The sequence below is a fragment of the Branchiostoma belcheri genome, unplaced genomic scaffold (genome assembly GCF_001625305.1).
Source record: "Branchiostoma belcheri isolate BF01 breed outbred unplaced genomic scaffold, Haploidv18h27 scaffold37, whole genome shotgun sequence".
Lineage (NCBI taxonomy): Eukaryota > Metazoa > Chordata > Leptocardii > Amphioxiformes > Branchiostomatidae > Branchiostoma > Branchiostoma belcheri.
In genome coordinates this window covers 2,289,914-2,306,799 of record NW_017803987.1, presented here as the reverse complement: position 1 = coordinate 2,306,799, position 16,886 = coordinate 2,289,914, and the positions used below count along the sequence as shown (strand labels likewise).

General features: G+C 38.6%; 3 protein-coding genes across 3 annotated transcripts in view; 2 read left to right on the top strand and 1 right to left on the bottom strand.

Moving 5' to 3' along the window:
* The first annotated feature begins 129 nt into the window (after positions 1-129).
* Positions 130-8,403, top strand: LOC109476325 (NADH dehydrogenase [ubiquinone] flavoprotein 1, mitochondrial-like). Its single transcript, XM_019777244.1, has 14 exons — positions 130-313; positions 810-886; positions 1,947-2,033; positions 2,385-2,533; positions 3,164-3,297; positions 3,991-4,055; positions 4,168-4,272; positions 4,677-4,746; positions 5,020-5,075; positions 5,292-5,357; positions 5,852-6,018; positions 6,570-6,778; positions 7,327-7,436; positions 7,841-8,403. Exons 1-14 carry the CDS (start codon positions 265-267, stop codon positions 7,919-7,921), a joined length of 1,425 nt encoding a protein of 474 aa, XP_019632803.1. The 5' UTR covers positions 130-264; the 3' UTR covers positions 7,922-8,403.
* A 77-nt stretch (positions 8,404-8,480) lies between these two features.
* Positions 8,481-10,237, bottom strand: LOC109476366 (28S ribosomal protein S17, mitochondrial-like). The gene is made up of 3 exons (XM_019777301.1): positions 9,999-10,237; positions 9,435-9,581; positions 8,481-8,793 (listed from the first exon to the last, which is right to left on the bottom strand). The coding sequence occupies exons 1-3, from the start codon at positions 10,137-10,139 to the stop codon at positions 8,611-8,613; spliced, it is 471 nt and encodes a 156-aa protein (XP_019632860.1). The 5' UTR covers positions 10,140-10,237; the 3' UTR covers positions 8,481-8,610.
* A 232-nt stretch (positions 10,238-10,469) lies between these two features.
* Positions 10,470-16,886, top strand: part of LOC109476388 (replication factor C subunit 1-like) — a 27,714-nt gene continuing 21,297 nt past the window's right edge. Inside the window, exons 1-9 of the mRNA XM_019777323.1 lie at positions 10,470-10,603; positions 11,158-11,235; positions 11,743-11,806; positions 12,150-12,227; positions 12,691-12,827; positions 13,227-13,268; positions 13,511-13,592; positions 14,580-14,779; positions 15,128-15,353. Of these exons, the coding sequence (XP_019632882.1) occupies positions 10,601-10,603; positions 11,158-11,235; positions 11,743-11,806; positions 12,150-12,227; positions 12,691-12,827; positions 13,227-13,268; positions 13,511-13,592; positions 14,580-14,779; positions 15,128-15,353 (910 nt within the window). The 5' untranslated portion in view covers positions 10,470-10,600. The remainder of the gene's footprint in view (positions 10,604-11,157; positions 11,236-11,742; positions 11,807-12,149; positions 12,228-12,690; positions 12,828-13,226; positions 13,269-13,510; positions 13,593-14,579; positions 14,780-15,127; positions 15,354-16,886) is intronic.

The following is a 16,886-nucleotide window of genomic DNA, read 5'->3' as shown; positions in this document are numbered from 1 at the left end:
ACGGAATTTTCCTTGAAGATGCATCTTGATATTGATTTTATTTGATGTTAAAGCATAAAGATAATTTTGGTAGTATCTCTGAAGGCGTTATGTATGTTTCTAACGTCACTATTACGTAAACTCCCTATTTTCCATACTTGGTATCTTCCTTATGTAAGGTCACAGCGAAGATAGAAAAGGGAGTCTAGCGGTGGAAGGACGAAGGAAAAGTGCCAAAATCTGACGTTTTCCGACATTCGTCGCCTTTTACAGAGATTTGAGACCATGGCCTCGCTCTGTAAGTTTCAGGCGGTGGCGTGCAGGGCACGGTTAGGTGAGTTCAACGTCTGAAATCTTTTGCAATTTTCAGAGACGCAGTTGTGGGGAGGGGGGCGGTACGTTGTGTTTTTTGTTACGCAACAACAACAAAAAATTATCAAACTTTCTGATTCTTTCCCTTACTCAGAGTCATACAGAACAGTACAGTAGATTAATATGAACTTTCTTAATTCATGAGGAAAAAGATAATTTTTCTTACGGTAACACTATATCGTTGTCACTTGTCATGTGAATCTATAATTTTGCCAAACTAGATAGGATTGAATAACACCTACATTTACAATCACGATATTTAGGTAATTTTGACCTGTAGGAATTCTTGCCAGGAACAAGTAAAAAATGTGTTATTCCATGCCAATTCAGCATACCACGGAACTTATAGACAATTTCTGTCTTGCCAATAAATTACATTTTGTGTCAAATTTGTAATTAGATAAGAACAACTTGTTTTTAGGTCACAGGTTATGACTTGTGTACATGTTTGTTTCCAGGTGGCCTCATGTCTAAACAAGCTGCAGCTTCTTCAGTCAGCATCAGGCACAACTCCACTGAAGAGGCACCTGCCAAGGTTGGTTAGCAATAAATCCATCAACCAGCCAGTTAATCAATTAACCAGTCAGACAGTCAATCAGTTACAACTATCACGTACGTCACACGGTCTAATGACTGAAAGACTCAGTTGACTTCCATACAAATTGACCTAGCTCTTAGTAGTCTTACAAGTTAGAACTTAGAGTAAGTGTTTTTACAATGTCAAATTTGGTTGTTGCTTAATTTTTTATTTACTAGTATGTGTAAGAAAAATGTTCAATCCATCTGATTTCATGCCTGTAGGACAATGGATAACCTTATTGGACAATGTAGGACAATATAATCATGAAAGTTCATCTGTGTTGGTAATTACATGTTAGAGTTAAAACTTTTGGTCCAACACAAAAAAGTTCTCTCACCTAGAGATTTCGACCAGTCAGTCTACTGAGGAAGACCGGAGTGACTGGTCGAAAGCTCTAGGTGAGACTGAGAGAACTTTTTTGTGGTGGACCAAAAGTTTTAACTCTAAACATGTAGGACAATATAAGTGATCGCCATGACATTACGGCAAGCGAGTGGTGGGCAAGTAGCGAGTGCCAGTTGGCTGATTTGACTACCATTAATTTGCATACATCTTCAAATAATTTGCATGTATATCAGGGTTCTAGCTAGGATTTAATTTTAGCGTAGTGGCACTGGCCGCATGATGAGGGAGCGAAGCGGAGCTTTTAAAGATTTGAGCTTAAAAAGAGGTCATTTGAGGGATACCCAAAGGGAAAACATGTTATTTCTAAAGTATGTACAATCTACAATGTATCTTTGATTTTTCACATTTGATCTGGAATTCTCAAACAAAGAAATACAGTCACAATGCCCCTATACTGTATTGAAAATTAGCATAGGGGGGAAATTTAGGGTAGGGGGTCAAAATTATAGTGTAGGAGGGAAAATTTAGCGTAGGGGGTCAAAATTATAGCGTAGGGGGCCCCTACGCTACTTTGCACTAGCTAGAACCCTGTATATGATGTAAACAAAAACATAAACTGCTCACATATATAACCTTGTTACATGTGTTTTTTTTAACACATTATACATAGGTATACGGCCCTCTGAGTGATGAAGACCGCATTTTCACCAACCTGTACGGTCGGCATGACTGGAAACTCAAAGGAGCGCTGGCAAGGGTAGGTTTAGTGGCGCTGCTACCTTAGCAAAAAGAAAACATATTGTTTTTGCTCGATTTTTTTCTCCCTCTTCTTCTTCAAACAAATCAGGTCAATGACCTGAACCAGATGTCTGTCACTATGGTAACTAGACAAAAAAGATAAACTAGTGTTGGGTTACATTGTGTTACAATTTTATTGCAGGAGGGATTTAGACTCCTGTCACCATATATATGAATATGTTTGAGTAAGAATTAACAGAGCAGACCATATGCAAAGGTAAACATTATGCATTTGCTTTGCAAATGTTATCTTGAGCTTCTTAGCTTTCCAGTTCTCTTAATTAATCTTTATTGCCACTTTATTCCCCAGGGTGATTACTACAAGACAAAGGAGATCATCCTGAAGGGTCATGACTGGATCCTGAAGGAGATCGTAAAGTCAGGTCTACGTGGTCGAGGCGGTGCGGGCTTCCCTACAGGGATGAAGTGGGGCTTCATGAACAAACCCAGCGATGGCAGGTCAGTGGGAAGGTCATAGGCAGTTTAGAAGTGCTTACCACCATGTTGGTGTCCTTATTTGCATTTCAATGGATTGTAGGTCATGTGTACCCAGCATTTTTGTGTATTATAGTTTCATGAACACACACAGTGATGACAGGTTACTTGTGGTGCCATAGGCATCTGTAGAGCACACAATTTCAAGAAGATAGGTGCTGACTGCCATGTTGGTGGCCCTATTTGCATTTCAATTAATTACATGTCAAATGTACCCAGTGTTTTTGTGTCTTGTCCGGGAGTTTTTAAGTGTTCTTATGGTACTCTTTGTCTTGTTGGAGACATTTTGATAGCGGTGATTTGGGAGGATCAGCTCTTTGAATGTCCAAAATTGTTTATTGTTTTAGCTATATTCACTGAAAATGCAAAAAGAGACACCAACATGGCGGCAGGCACAGTGACACATTCATAGAAATGGTTTATTATGTAATATATATAGTGTGTATAGTATGTAGTGTAATGAAATTCCTGTAACTGTGCGAGTTTAGACTATTGGATTTATGGTAAGCAGTTAACTGTCTTAGTTCCAAGTCCAGCTTTTTAATGAATCAGATGAACAATCCCTTTTTGACCATGTGACTGTTTTGCGCCCAGACCGAAGTACCTGGTAGTGAACGCTGACGAGGGCGAGCCGGGGACGTGTAAGGACCGCGAGATCATGCGCCACGACCCGCACAAGCTCGTGGAGGGATGTCTAGTGGCCGGAGCGGCCATGGGCGCCAGGGCTGGTCAGTGCGGTCATCCCTAATGTTCACTACTAGTATACTGCACATGCTACTGATTTGTTGCAGTTCCTAAACAAACTGCAAGGAGGCATCTTAGCTCTATTGGAAAGAGTCTGAGTGGCCATGGGCGCCAGGGCTGGTCAGTGGGGTCAACCCTAATGTTCACTACTGCACATGATACTGATTTAGTGCAGTTCCTAAACAAACTGCAAGGGGGCATCTATACTCTATAGAAAAGAATCTGTTTTGAAAACCCACCTTGTAATGGTAATATTCAAATGTTCACTGCACATACTACTCATTTGTAGGAGTGGCCATGGGTGCCAGGGCTGGTCAGTGTGGTCATCCCTAATGTTCACTACTGCACATATGCTGCTGATTTAGTGCAGTTCCTAAACAAACTGCAAGGGGGCATCTTAGCTCTATAGAAAAGAGTCTGTTCAGTCCTTATGCATGTTGTAATGGAAACATCCAAATATTCACTGCACATGATACTTTTTTACTGCAGTTCCATTTTTAACCACAAGGAGGATCTTAACTTTACTGAGTTACATACGAAAGAATCTGTTCAGTCCTTTCTGACATACACATGTAGACATTTTGAGCTAGTGCATACATTTCATGAAAAATGTATTTTTTTTGTATTGACAGATATGCCAATGTGCTAACGTTTATTATGTGTTTATTTTCATACAGCATATATCTACATCCGTGGTGAGTTCTACAATGAAGGCACCAATCTGATGGTCGCTATTCAAGAGGTAAGCGATGTTAGATGTGGAAATGTCTTAATCATAAATACAATGTCATACTTGACTGCATTTTTGTTAGGCACCACTAGATGGCACTGATGTACTGTGTATCTTTCCCCAGGCTTACAAGGCAGGGTTGATCGGCAAGAATGCCTGTGGTTCTGGCTATGACTTTGACATCTACGTCCACCGTGGAGCTGGGGCCTACATCTGTGGAGAAGAAACAGTTAGGATTGTTTTTGGCGACACCTCAGGAGCGCAGAGACATTTAAAAAGAATTTTGGATTTTTTTAAAAGACTAATATTGTTAGCAGTTTTGTTGTCCTTAAATTGGTAGAATGCATATATGTAGAGCAACTCTTGTTATGTTCACCGAAGGAAAACATTTTGTTTTTGCTCTGTTTCCTCTTCTTCTCCGAACCAGTAAGGTTTATGACCTGAACCAGACGTCTGTCACCATGGTTACTAGTGTTGGGTTACATCATGTTGCAATTTTATAGCAGGAGGGATTTAGACTCCTGTCTGACCATATATATGAATGTGTTTGAGTAAGAATGAACAGAGCAGACCATATGTGAAGGTAAATGTTACCTTTCTAGTCAAAACTTTCTTGTTGTTTCTGTTTGCCAGTCGCTGATTGAGAGCCTTGAAGGCAAGGCTGGGAAACCCCGTCTCAAGCCACCATTCCCTGCCGACATTGGTCAGTATTTGATTAGGGTTTATTTTGCTACATTGTACAACGATTGTAGCCCTGATATGGGAGGAGTACTAGTATTCCTATTGTTATTTGATTGCAATGATATTGAATGCTTCAAGTTCTTAATATACATGTAGCTCTACTTGCTTGTATTACTATTTTGGAAAACTTAGAAGTCTCATATGTTTTCTAGTGCTTCTTCTACCAATCAGAAGTGTGGACACTGGAACCCTTTATCCTGTTAGTAAGCCTGATGCTGATTGGTTGTTGTTACAGGTGTGTTTGGCTGTCCGACAACTGTGGCCAACGTGGAAACTGTTGCTGTAGCACCTGTAAGTGAAAATTACTCATTTATGCAAGTCTGGTATTGCTATCAGACAGTACATACACGTGGTTTGCATGGAGTTCAGAACTAGTTCACTCTTGTATTACTAGGGGGTGCTAATGCCCATACATGGAAAGTCAGTTACTAGTATGTACTGTACATTGTTGCATTGCTACAGTTGGTCCCAGGTGAATACTAAGTTTCTATGTGTAATTTTTTTCAGACCATATGCCGTCGTGGTGGAGACTGGTTTGTTGGTATGGGCCGTACGAGGAACTCTGGTACTAAGGTACGATATCCTAACAGTTACATGTGTACTGTATTGTTCACGTATGTGTATGTTAAAAAGTTAATGGAAAAAGTGTTTCAGGAATATCCAGATATAAAATTCCTCAGGCTGAAATGCAAACAAAGAAAGCATGATACATTGTACATGATGTCATTGATAAGAATACATGTCATGTACTTTACATCCACACGAACCTTAACAACTGGTACAAGGAGCAATGAAGTTACTGTGCTCCAATATCTCACTGTACTTCACATGTATTTTATTTGTGTACATACAAGTACAATGTGTCTTTTGGCGATGCCTTAGGAGTGGAGACATATAGTCCTTATGTTGGGATGTTGATGTATGCTGTATTGTTTCCCCAACTGTTCAATATCTCACACTTCTCGTTTACTTTATCTGTGAATATTTTTTGGCGATGCCTCAGGAGTGGAGACATTTACAAGGTCCTTGTTGTGTTGGGGTTGATGTATCCTGTATTGTTTCCCCAGCTGTTCAACATCTCCGGCCATGTGAACAACCCGTGTACTGTGGAGGAGGAGATGTCCATCCCCCTGAAGGAACTGATCGAGCGCCACGCAGGGGGGGTGATCGGAGGCTGGGACAACCTGCTGGCCGTCATCCCAGGGGGGTCCTCCACCCCCCTCATCCCCAAACAGTAAGAAATGTTTGTTTGTGGTGCTTATTACCAACAACACAAAGTACCTTTGCCAAGGTTTTCTTTGGAACTGCAGGGGTGTTTTTGTAATAGACTTTGAAATAGAATAAGTCAAGAATGGATTTTCATGTTTTTGGCCTGTAGGTCTTTACAAAGGTGAAAATTAACATTACAGGTAATAAATGATACAACAAGTTATTTTTACAAGTTATTATTACAAGTTATTTTTTTTTGTACATCCCTTTGTTTACAATTTTTTTCTTCACATATAACCTTCTCCCTGCTGCCTATCCCTATAACCAGCAGAGAATCAGTAGCCAAACAGCTACTTCAGTGTGCTAAAGGGTAAAAGATGTGTACAGCCGGGGGCTATTGAATACAGCAAACATACCCCCTGATATTTTAGCCAGCAGCTATTGAATACAGCAAACATACCCCCTGATATTTTAGCCAGCAGCTATTGAATACAGCAAACATACCCCCTGATATTTTAGCCAGCAGCTATTGAATGCTGCAAACACACCCCCTGATATTTTTTCTCTCCCCTTCAGTGTCTGTGATGACGTGATGATGGACTTTGACGCGCTGGTCCAGGCGCAGACCGGCCTCGGCACGGCCGCCCTCATCGTGTTTAACAAGCAGGCGGACCTCGTGAAGGGCATAGCGCGCCTCATCGAGTTCTACAAACACGAGAGCTGCGGACAGTGCACGCCGTGTCGTGAGGGCACAGGCTGGATGACTAAGATCATGTACAGATTTGGTAAGACCAAGTTGTTACCTCCGTTTATGGAGGTTTTGTTTTCTCTGTTTGTTTACCTGTAGTTATTTGAATAACAACAGTAGTTATTTGAATAACAACAGCATTTTCAGTGTTTGTTTGCCAGTAGTTATTTCAATAACTACATGTATAGTGTTTTTAGTGTGTCTGCCTGTAGTTATTTCAATAACCACGTATAGTATTTTGAATTTCAGTGTTTGTTTGCCTGTAGTTATTTGAATTTGGTTGAGTCACAAGAAGCCATGGGGGAATTGGTGTTACCCCAGATTGATAGGAAGGTCAAATTCGATGTCAAAATGGTCTACAAAATAGTTGTATGCCTGCCAATGGAGCCCTTTTTCATTTTCCAACCTCTTCTAAAAAGTTACAACTGGTTTCATGGAGGCCTGAGGTCCCAAAATTCTTGTTATTCTAGTGATATAGTGATATATTATATATGTAGCTCTGTACAAGAACCATCTGTGAGGAACACTGTGTTTTGCCTGTACAGATGTGGTTTCTAACTGCGAGTATGTTCAAACATGTTACAGTGGAAGGCAATGCCCGTCCTGACGAGATCGACATGCTGTATGAACTCAGCAAGCAGATTGAGGGACACACCATTTGTGCTCTGGGGGATGGAGCAGCCTGGCCTGTACAGGTATTACAAGATGCTATTTAGTTGTGAAGATGCTTGTTATTCTTCATTTGTCAACTTTCCACTAAGGTTTTCTATGTGGATGTCGCGTAATCAATGAAAAGGACAGCAAATACTGTCAGCCATATTGGTGTCCTTATTTGCATTTCAGTGAGGTTTAAATTAAAAAGGTAATCTTTCTTTTGACACATGGTTATATTATTGGATTGTCAGATCTCCTAATGTCAAAAACATCTCAAGCCTACCTGTCATTAAAATGCAAGTAATGACACAAATATGCAAATGAGGGCAATAGTATGCAAATAAGGACACCAATATGGAAGTAGACTCACTAATAAAGACCTACAAGTTTGCTCTTTCAGTGCTTGCAAATACGTGTCAGTAAACTTTCATCTCTTATTTTCCAGGGCTTGATTCGCCACTTCCGTCCTGAATTAGAGGCTCGGATGGAAGCTTACCACAAGAAGAAACAAGCTGCCTCTGCTTAACCCTGCATTTAAAACATAGCCCAGTAACTCATACTTAACAGTGTTATACTGTCAGCTTATAATGTGAACATAATTATACATACATGGTAAGACACAATTCTTCTGGAAGTAGAACCTTTATTGTATGAAACGTTGCTTCTATTTGAATCAAATTAGGTTTGTCTTTTATGATCCACCCCAAGATTACAATACATACTTACATGTACTATACATGTATTGTATAGAATCTGAATGAATATATGCTGTACAGGAGTGAAGTATGAAATATTAAACTACAGTCCATTTACTTATTTCAACACCTATCTTCCTGAATTGGAGTCGTACAAAAATCTTGCAGACTTGGCTTTTTTTAAAAAAGAACAGAATTTGCATTTTCGTTTGTGTACTACAGTAACTGTTACACATAGCTACCAGTAAAATTTTTGACACAAGATGCTTCTGTACTTTTTCTGTGTGAACAAGTGAATAAACTACATAATACTCCAAATATTTCATTTGTTTATTATACTACTAAGTTGTAGATCGTATAATTAACCAAGAGACTGAAAACAGATATACTACTAGTGGTGGAATCTTAAAACTTTTAAGAAAATACACAGAAGAACAACTCTTTAAACTTATGCTCAAGAGAAGTTATTTTTATCAAAAGAAAAGTAATGCTCTTAAATGCTTCTAAGATATGTACATGCTTATTTGTTTCGGTAATATTCTGTGTCCGGAAGGATTTTTTCATAAGGTGACTTGTCGGGTGCAGGAATTTCGCTGTAGGGTCGGCCTGTAGTTGGTTGTTTGGGAAGTTTGTGTTTGTCTGGTGGGAGGAGGGTTGTGCCTTCACAACGCTGGCCTCTGATGGGATCGTATATTCTCCCAACCTATGGAAAAAACAATAGTCATTGCTGTGATGGGATCTTATATTCTCCCAACCTATGGAGGAAAACTGATCATTGATGGGATCACATTCTCCTAACATACAAGAATATCTAATCATTACTCTGATGGGATCCTATATTCTCCCAATCTAAGGGAAAAACAGATCACTACTCAGAGTACTTTCATGGGATTGCAAATTCTCCTAACCTACAGAAAGACAGACCAGATCATTTTTCTTATGGGATCATATATTCTCCCAACCTACAGACAGATCATGACCATCGTACATGGAGGTTTTCTTGTATCCCTCTGAGTCTGATTGGTTGAATACAGCAGTCACAAATATTGAGGGGAAAATGGTGTAACCGCAGACTGACAGGAAGGTCAAATTGGAGGTCAAAATGGTCTCCCTATTAGTAAGAAGTGAGGTCAAATTGGAAGCCAAAATAGTCTCTCCATAGGCTGGTACTAAGTGGTGGCAAGTGACATATATACTACTATGTGCATAATCAGCAAAAAATTCACAATGTACAAAAGAAATGCATAGCAACTTTCCTTGTTGCCATTTGGACTAACTACAGAAATATCTTTGTGAATAGATTGTCAACAACAGTGGTCAAAATAATAATTATTATGAACAAACCTGATGGACAAATTCGCTAATCTTGTGTGTAGAGGCATGAGGTTTCGTTGGCGCGGGTTCTGGCAGAGCCTTCAGTAGAACAACATCTCCCATGGTGCACTTCTTCTCCGGGTCGTAGGCGTAGAATATTCTAGGTTTCCCAAAATACTGCAGGGAGAAAAGTATATTGGAAAGGAAAGTTATACATTTTTTTTATACGAAAAAAATCTACTAGTAATGTTCATTCAGGGCCATTTTGGGATGATTCTTGCATGCATCCTGGTAACTAGAAGAGCATTATCATTTTAGCAATAATTTTGCCAGCTATTCACCCTGGAATAAATATATGAAACAAATACTTTACAACACATTATTTTCTATTAAACAAAAACAAAATTTATGAAAATACAAGCACAGATGTTACATTTTCCAGGTTTTTTGCTACATTTCTGGTTACGTTTTTCTATATAATTTATAATGCTTCCAAACACACCAAATATCGAGAAATTACGTTAGAAACAAATCATACCATTTATCCATTTGCAGATTATTATTATATCTTTACTAGTAATTTATAACGCCTACCTTGACTATGTATGGATCCAGAACCATCTTGACACATTTGACCTTGGCCACTTGCTCCATTCTGACCCCCACGACTCTCCCGATAACCCACTGCGGGTTCCAGGACCGCAGCAGCTTCGCCCAGTTCCGTCCGACAGGCATCCTGGCGTCGAAAAATGTCAGAAATCTGAGAAATTGGAATAAAACACGTGCAAAAATCTGTGTTTCTGTTACAAAATTCAGACGGCCATCTTGAAAGTCAAAAAAAGCTAGCAGACTATTCATCTCGTCTTCGAATGATCTTCGAATCGGACGAATTTATGTAAAGATGAATAAATAACTTTCTTTGTACTTGACTGTAATACATTATAAACATTTTGACGACAAAACAACATAATATGTAACCTTTTATGATCAATATGTGCCATTTGTTTGTATAATTTGTAGCTCGTATGACTTGTTTCAAAACGTAGTGCTATGTTTACACTGAGCATATAAGGGTCAGAGGTTAAAGGTTGTGACCTTATTTATGGCGCGATTTGCAGGCACGGGCAAGTTTCTTCGCAACTAATTTTTGGCGGGTTTGCAAGAAAACGCAGATGGAAAATTAAGAAATCAACATAATGGTGAGTAAAATAACAGCTATGAAGTATTTTAGACCAGTTGGCATAACTGTTTTTGTCGTTTAGTTTGTAGATTTTTGGTTTACATTTTAGATTTGGCGGCAACTTCTTCAGGAAAGCATCCCCCTCCCCACATAAATTTTTGAAGGGGTGAAGAATTAATAGGGGGCCGGGGGTGGGGTTGGTAAAATGTTGGTTTGCTTAAACCTTAGGTTCTTTTCCAGTAGTTTCTCTTGTTAAAGTTTTAAAACAATCCCTTTTCTGTCTTTTTTTTCGATGGGGGGAGGGTATACCAGTGTATTGTTTTCTTCGTTGATTGGTTTTCGCTCCCCCACTACATTTAATGGATCGTCCCTTAAATCAGTATGTGTTTTGATAACCTATATTTCATGCTATATCATGATTGATTATGATTAGGTATTGTGTAGTTTAGAAACATATGTTTTGAGGCCTGCACACTTTTAAACATAATGTAACGGTTATAACTTATATGTTATCTTGTAACTTTTACTTTTTACAATAAGATTTACATGTATAACATGTTTTATCTCTCCAAGGATATTCGGCGCTTCTTTGGAGCAGCGCCTGGTGCAGGGAAGACCAAACCTGCACAGAAGACTTCATCTTCAGCTAAGGTATTTCAGCCAGTCAAGGATTTGACTGCCAAGATGTTTAAGCCTATAAAGTTTGTTAGAAAGAGACAGAAATGCTAAATACAGTAACTTACCTATTACTATAACTTCTAAGTATTGTTTTGGGTGGCTTTGTGTTGTTTGTGTGTACATGTATCTTGTCCAGACAGAGTATTGGTTGATAGCATGTGGGTGGGGAGATTTACAGAATCACGGGCTGACAAAAGGTCAGACAAGGATAATGAGGTGAATGTAAGAGTAGGTTGACAGCATGTGGTATCACGGGGTAGAGATTGACAGGCAGAATGACAGGTCAAAATGCCAAACAAAGGAAAAGGGATATAATTGGTTAACACATTTTAAGATGAGGAGACTGCAATTTTTGTAATAATTCTATGATTGAGGTGACCTGGGATTAAGGTGAATTTCTACATTTTTTAATAAAGAATGATTTTACTACTTCTATAAATTAAATGTAATAAATGTCAATATTTCTGTTAAACAATACAGGAGAAAGCTGGTGTGAAGAAAAGTAGTCAAACCAAACGGAAAGCAGCAGTGATCTATGACTCAGGTAATATACCATTTTCTACCTGGTTAGAGGTCTTTCTGATATATAAATAAATGATAACATAACTTTTTAAAGGCTCATTTACACCAATATAAGTACAAATTAGTCATATGTATACAAAACAGAAACCTATGGAGGAGTACTTTTTTAAGTCTGCAAGTCGACCAATGCAACTAGTTGCAGGAGGAACAAAGGTCTAAGGTAATACAGTATAAAATCGTATATGTCTCCCCTTGCCATACCATAGCCATTTAATACACATACATACAGTATGATAGCCATTATTCTACATTGCTTTTCTTCAATAATATTTTACACACACACATGTACATGTCTGTCTTACCAGATTCAGATGGTGAAGAAGTGCCACCTGTCAAGCAACAGAAAACTGCAGAGGCAAAATCAGCAAAACCCAACAAGACAGGTACAATACTACAGTGCAGTCTGTACTTTGCTACTACATGTATTTCTAAATTATCACTTAAAAATAAGGTATAGACATTCCTACTCAAATTATATGAACAAAAACTCATTCCAAGGTACATGTTTTTACTTTTTATATCAAGAAGTTATAATATTCTAACTTATTGTGTGATTATGATAAATTGCTTCTACTTTGAATATAGTTGTGCATGCAATTACATGTATCTCACATTTCTGACATTTATGTCAAAGAAGCCCACACAATTATGCACAGTCATTTTGTGGCACCACCAAAAAATACCAGGATGTAAACAAACAAGGCTGACAGCTGTGTTTCCAGCTTTTAAGTCATAAGGCTCATATTTGGCACCTATGGCACTTACATAATGTATTTGCAATGGAGTGGGATTGATTCAACTTACTTTGTAAAGAAATGACCAGAAAATTTACTTGTTGCCTTCCAGAAGTAAAGACCCCTCCCAGTAGAAAGAAGTCAGACCCAAAGCCAGTGTTAAAACCAACATCGGCTGCTGACTTTTTCGGCGCCGCATCACCAACTCACCGAGTTAGTAGGACAACTGCAGTGGCCAAAAAGAAAACTGTAAGTCTCAAACAATGCATGTTTAAATCTGTGACAGTCAATAACTTGGCAAGATTCATTTGTATAGAAAAGAGTTAAAAAATGGGTTATAGATGCTTTTCTATGGGTTTAGATGCTTTTCTATATTTGAGAACGTATCTTGAATGTTGTTATCTACCACAAACGAAAAGATACTTATGTTTGGTATGTAGATATAAAGAAGAAGTTGAAACAAAGAGCTTAAACTTAAGTTAAAGACAGATTGCTCATTTTTCACTTTTGTCACTCGACAAGTAGAAATTGTATGTGTCCTTTCAACTGAATATCACACCAATGTATTAGATATTGCATTAAATGGCAGTCTGTATTGTAACTTGCCGCTATTTTGTTTCTTTACCATCTATTTGCTTGGATTTGCAGGGATTCGATGCAGGAAAAGTTGTGGACTCAGAAACTAACAAGGTTAGGCAAGCCATACACTGTACATGTACATTTAAGTAATTTTTTATGAACTAAGTAAGAGGAAATTAAACAGTAGTGCAGGTAAAATTTGTCTGGTGCAGGTAATTTTGAATGTTGCCAGCACCATTGCAGGTATACAGAAAAAAGGATTTCGAGCCCTGTTTTTCATGCAACATTGTGGTATTAAAAACAGGGCTCACACTATAGTTTATGATAATAAACTCACCACTTGTGTTTGTTAGGAGTTCCATGATGATGAAGCCTTTATGGAAACGTTGGCAGAACTGGACAAGAAGAAAGCAGCAGCTACATCAGTGTCTCCTGGTATGTCAATATATTTGTACACAACTTAATCATACTATCATGAAAGTTCATCTGTGTTGATAGTTACATGTTTAAAGTTAAAACTTTTGATCCAACACAAAGAAATCTCTCACCTAGAGCTTTCGACCAGTCACTCTGGTCTTCCTCAGTAGACTGACCCATATACATCAGGGCCCATCAACCTTCATTGAACTGCGACAGGGGTCGACATCGTCTACCAGATATCTTTGACCCAGTGTTGACGTCACACTTCAAAGAAGCCACGTGACAAGCTTCACTGGGTCAGTCTACTGAGGAAGATTAGAGTGACTGGTTGAAAGCTCTAGGTGAGAGATTTCTTTGTGTTGGATCAAAAGTTTTAACTATAAACACAACTTAATCATATTGTGATACAATTTTTAAAATAACATAACATAACATAATAATGGTCGGATAAAGAGGCTATATAGCCTATATAAATCCGCTTCTTAAGCTAAACATTAAACAATACAAATATAAAGTTCAGTTCTAATCACAAATATAAAGTTCAGAAAATCTCATAAAATAGTCAGAAGTCTGTATTATAGCAGTAAGTTGGCTTGTGGTGAATGGTTGGTTGGTAGGTATATAGGTAGGTTGATGGCTGGTTGACTGGTCGGTTAATAGGTTGGTTAGTCAGAAGCATTGCAAAGACAAAGAAAGATTACTGTTAGTTATTGTCTTTGTCACATATTCAGATATATATGTTTGTAAGTTGGTGAATAGATGGTTGGTAGGTAGGTCATTTTATTCGGTTAGGGACAGTTACTGGGAATACTACAAATTGAATATTAATGTCACGATTCATCTGTTTGAGTGATATAGTTACGTATCAATAGTTAGCTAGTTGATAGGTTAGAGGGTGAGTTGATAGCTTGTTGGTTAGTTAGTGTCAGTTGAAGACAAATTGTAGGAGGTTTATAATTCAACTTTGTACAATTTTTCTTTTTTAACCCTCTACCATTTTAGACAAGAAGAAGCAAGAAAATGGCTCACAGAAGGCAAAACCAACCAAGACAAAAGAAGATGCAACCAGCCCCAAGAAAACAAGAGATAAATCCCCGCCCTTAAGAGGTAGCCCAAAGAAGACCAGTCCACAGAAGAGCAAATACTTTGACAAGACATCTGATGATCTTAAGATGAAAAAGAAAATCAAACTGGAATCACAGGTATTTTTTCAATGTTAATTTTACGGTTCTTCCAATGGATATTTTTAGGAGTGAAAAATGTTTGAAAAATTTGATATCATAGAGTCCTTTGTTTTTAAAATGTTAAATTAATGTATATTTTGTACATACTGTACAATGTATATAGTTGATGAAATTCTGTCAATAGTTCTTTTTTGACAGTTTACTTCAGTATAGTCCTGTCAAATTTGCCGATTTTGCCTTTTAAAAAACAAGCAGGTGTATTTACAAAAAGACTTATTGCATATTGAACAAGACTTTAAACATTTCTAGAACAATTATATTGTAGTACAAAAATAACACTGTTTTTACCACTTATCCTAACAACAGGATGGGGATGAAACCAAAGCTCATCAACCAAATGCAAAGAAAACTTCACCAGAGAAGGCCAAGAGTGAGAAGACACCATCGCCAAAGAAGTCACCAACGAAGGACACTGACCAAGATGTTGAGAAGAAACCTTCAAAAGGAGGGTACCGAGCATACTTAACCCGCGAAGGCCCGAGGGCACTTGGGACGAAGGAGATCCCTCAAGGAGAAGAAAATTGCTTAGGAGGTTTGTATTTAACCCTTGCGTCATCTTTCCAATGTTTTGTTTTCAAGACACAGCACAGCAAAGGAAAAATTGCGAACTTTGTTGTTCAATTTCGCAGTCAAAATGTGGCATTGGCAAAGAAAATATCATAGATTATAAAAATAGACCTAAAAGTCTACCATATGTCAGAGTATTTTTTTCTATACTAGTATTTCTAAAAAGTCCTCAGACACCGTTAAATATTACCTTAAAGACACAGGACAGCAAAAGAAAAGTTGAAAATGAAAAGTTGTGAGAGTTATGGTTACAACTTACAGACACGTGACGTTATTAACACCAGAATTTACAGAGTTTATGTTCAGAAGTTATTGGTCATTAATTATCCTGATGAAAGTTACAGTGGTTGTTGAAAATTTGATCTGTGTAACCCTTGTGTTGGAATAAAATTTAACATTTTACTATGGTTACTACCAACATAGATGAATTTTCATGATAATCTTTCTAAATAGATTTTCAAGTTTTCGTTTTTTTTTTCCTGTCCTTGAGCTGTGCTATGCAGCATGTGGTATATGCTGTCCTCTCATGAGGTGTGCTGTCCGTACTCTAGATTTCTGGCTGTCCATGAGCTGTATTGTAATGTAAAGCATATGAACTGTGCTGTACTCACTCTCAAGCTGTTCATGATGATCTTGAGCTGAGCAGTATGGCTGTGATGTGCTGTCCCTACTCCAAGGCTGTCCGTGAGCTGTGTCTAAAGCATGCATTGATGTGGGGCCTTCACTCTCGGGCTGTCCTTGATTATGTGCTGTGTTTATGTGAGATATGCTGTCCTTACTCTTGGCTTTCCGTGAGCTGTGTTCTAAAGGATAGTGATTTTGAGATGTGCTGTCTAAAGTCTCCATCTGTCCTTGAGCTTTGCATGTATGTGTCCTACAGCATGTGAGTTTAGCTGTGCTCACCAGTGTGCTGTGAGCCACTCTGGTACAGCTTTCCACTGACACTTGGGACCTCCTTTCCCTCGTCCATTCCATATGGACCCCTGCCTTCTCTTGTTGATGGACAGCCTCTCTCATAGTTTGGCTCAATGTTTACATCTTTTGGCAGTGACTGACCCTCTGACTGGTTGAACGGTTGTTTGATGATTGTTTCATCATCATCAGTGACATTTGTCAGTGACATATAATTTGCCTTTGTATAGCATCTTGGCAGTGACTGACTCCTTGTTTGAGTGACCGGTTGTTTGACGTTTGTTGTCTGTTGGTTAGTGACATTTGTCAGTGACGTATAACCTACTCTTGTATTGCATCTTGGCAGTGACTGGCTCCTTGTTTGGGTGACCAGTTGTTTGACGTTTGTTGTCCGTTGGTTAGTGACATTAGTCAGTGACGTATAACCTGCTCTTGTATGGCTCCTTGTAGCTTGTGTGGGGTCTTCATTGTTGGTCACTGCCTGTGGCTGAAGCTGTGGCCCAGGGTCTTCATCGTGGGTCACTGAATACGGCTGAAGCTGTGGCCCTGGGTCTTCATCGTGGGTCACTGCATATGGCTGAAGCTG

Excerpts from the sequence above, each read along its gene's own strand:
- LOC109476325 (XM_019777244.1), top strand. The coding sequence starts at position 265 with ATGGCCTCGCTCTGTAAGTTTCAGGCGGTGGCGTGCAGGGCACGGTTA. Across the intron at positions 4,747-5,019 it reads ACCATTCCCTGCCGACATTG|GTGTGTTTGGCTGTCCGACA; the intron begins GTCAGTATTTGA and ends TTGTTGTTACAG. Across the intron at positions 6,779-7,326 it reads TAAGATCATGTACAGATTTG|TGGAAGGCAATGCCCGTCCT; the intron begins GTAAGACCAAGT and ends AACATGTTACAG.
- LOC109476366 (XM_019777301.1), bottom strand. The coding sequence starts at position 10,139 with ATGCCTGTCGGACGGAACTGGGCGAAGCTGCTGCGGTCCTGGAACCCG. Across the intron at positions 9,582-9,998 it reads TGGATCCATACATAGTCAAG|TATTTTGGGAAACCTAGAAT; the intron begins GTAGGCGTTATA and ends TTCTCCCTGCAG. Across the intron at positions 8,794-9,434 it reads TTAGCGAATTTGTCCATCAG|GTTGGGAGAATATACGATCC; the intron begins GTTTGTTCATAA and ends TTTTTTCCATAG.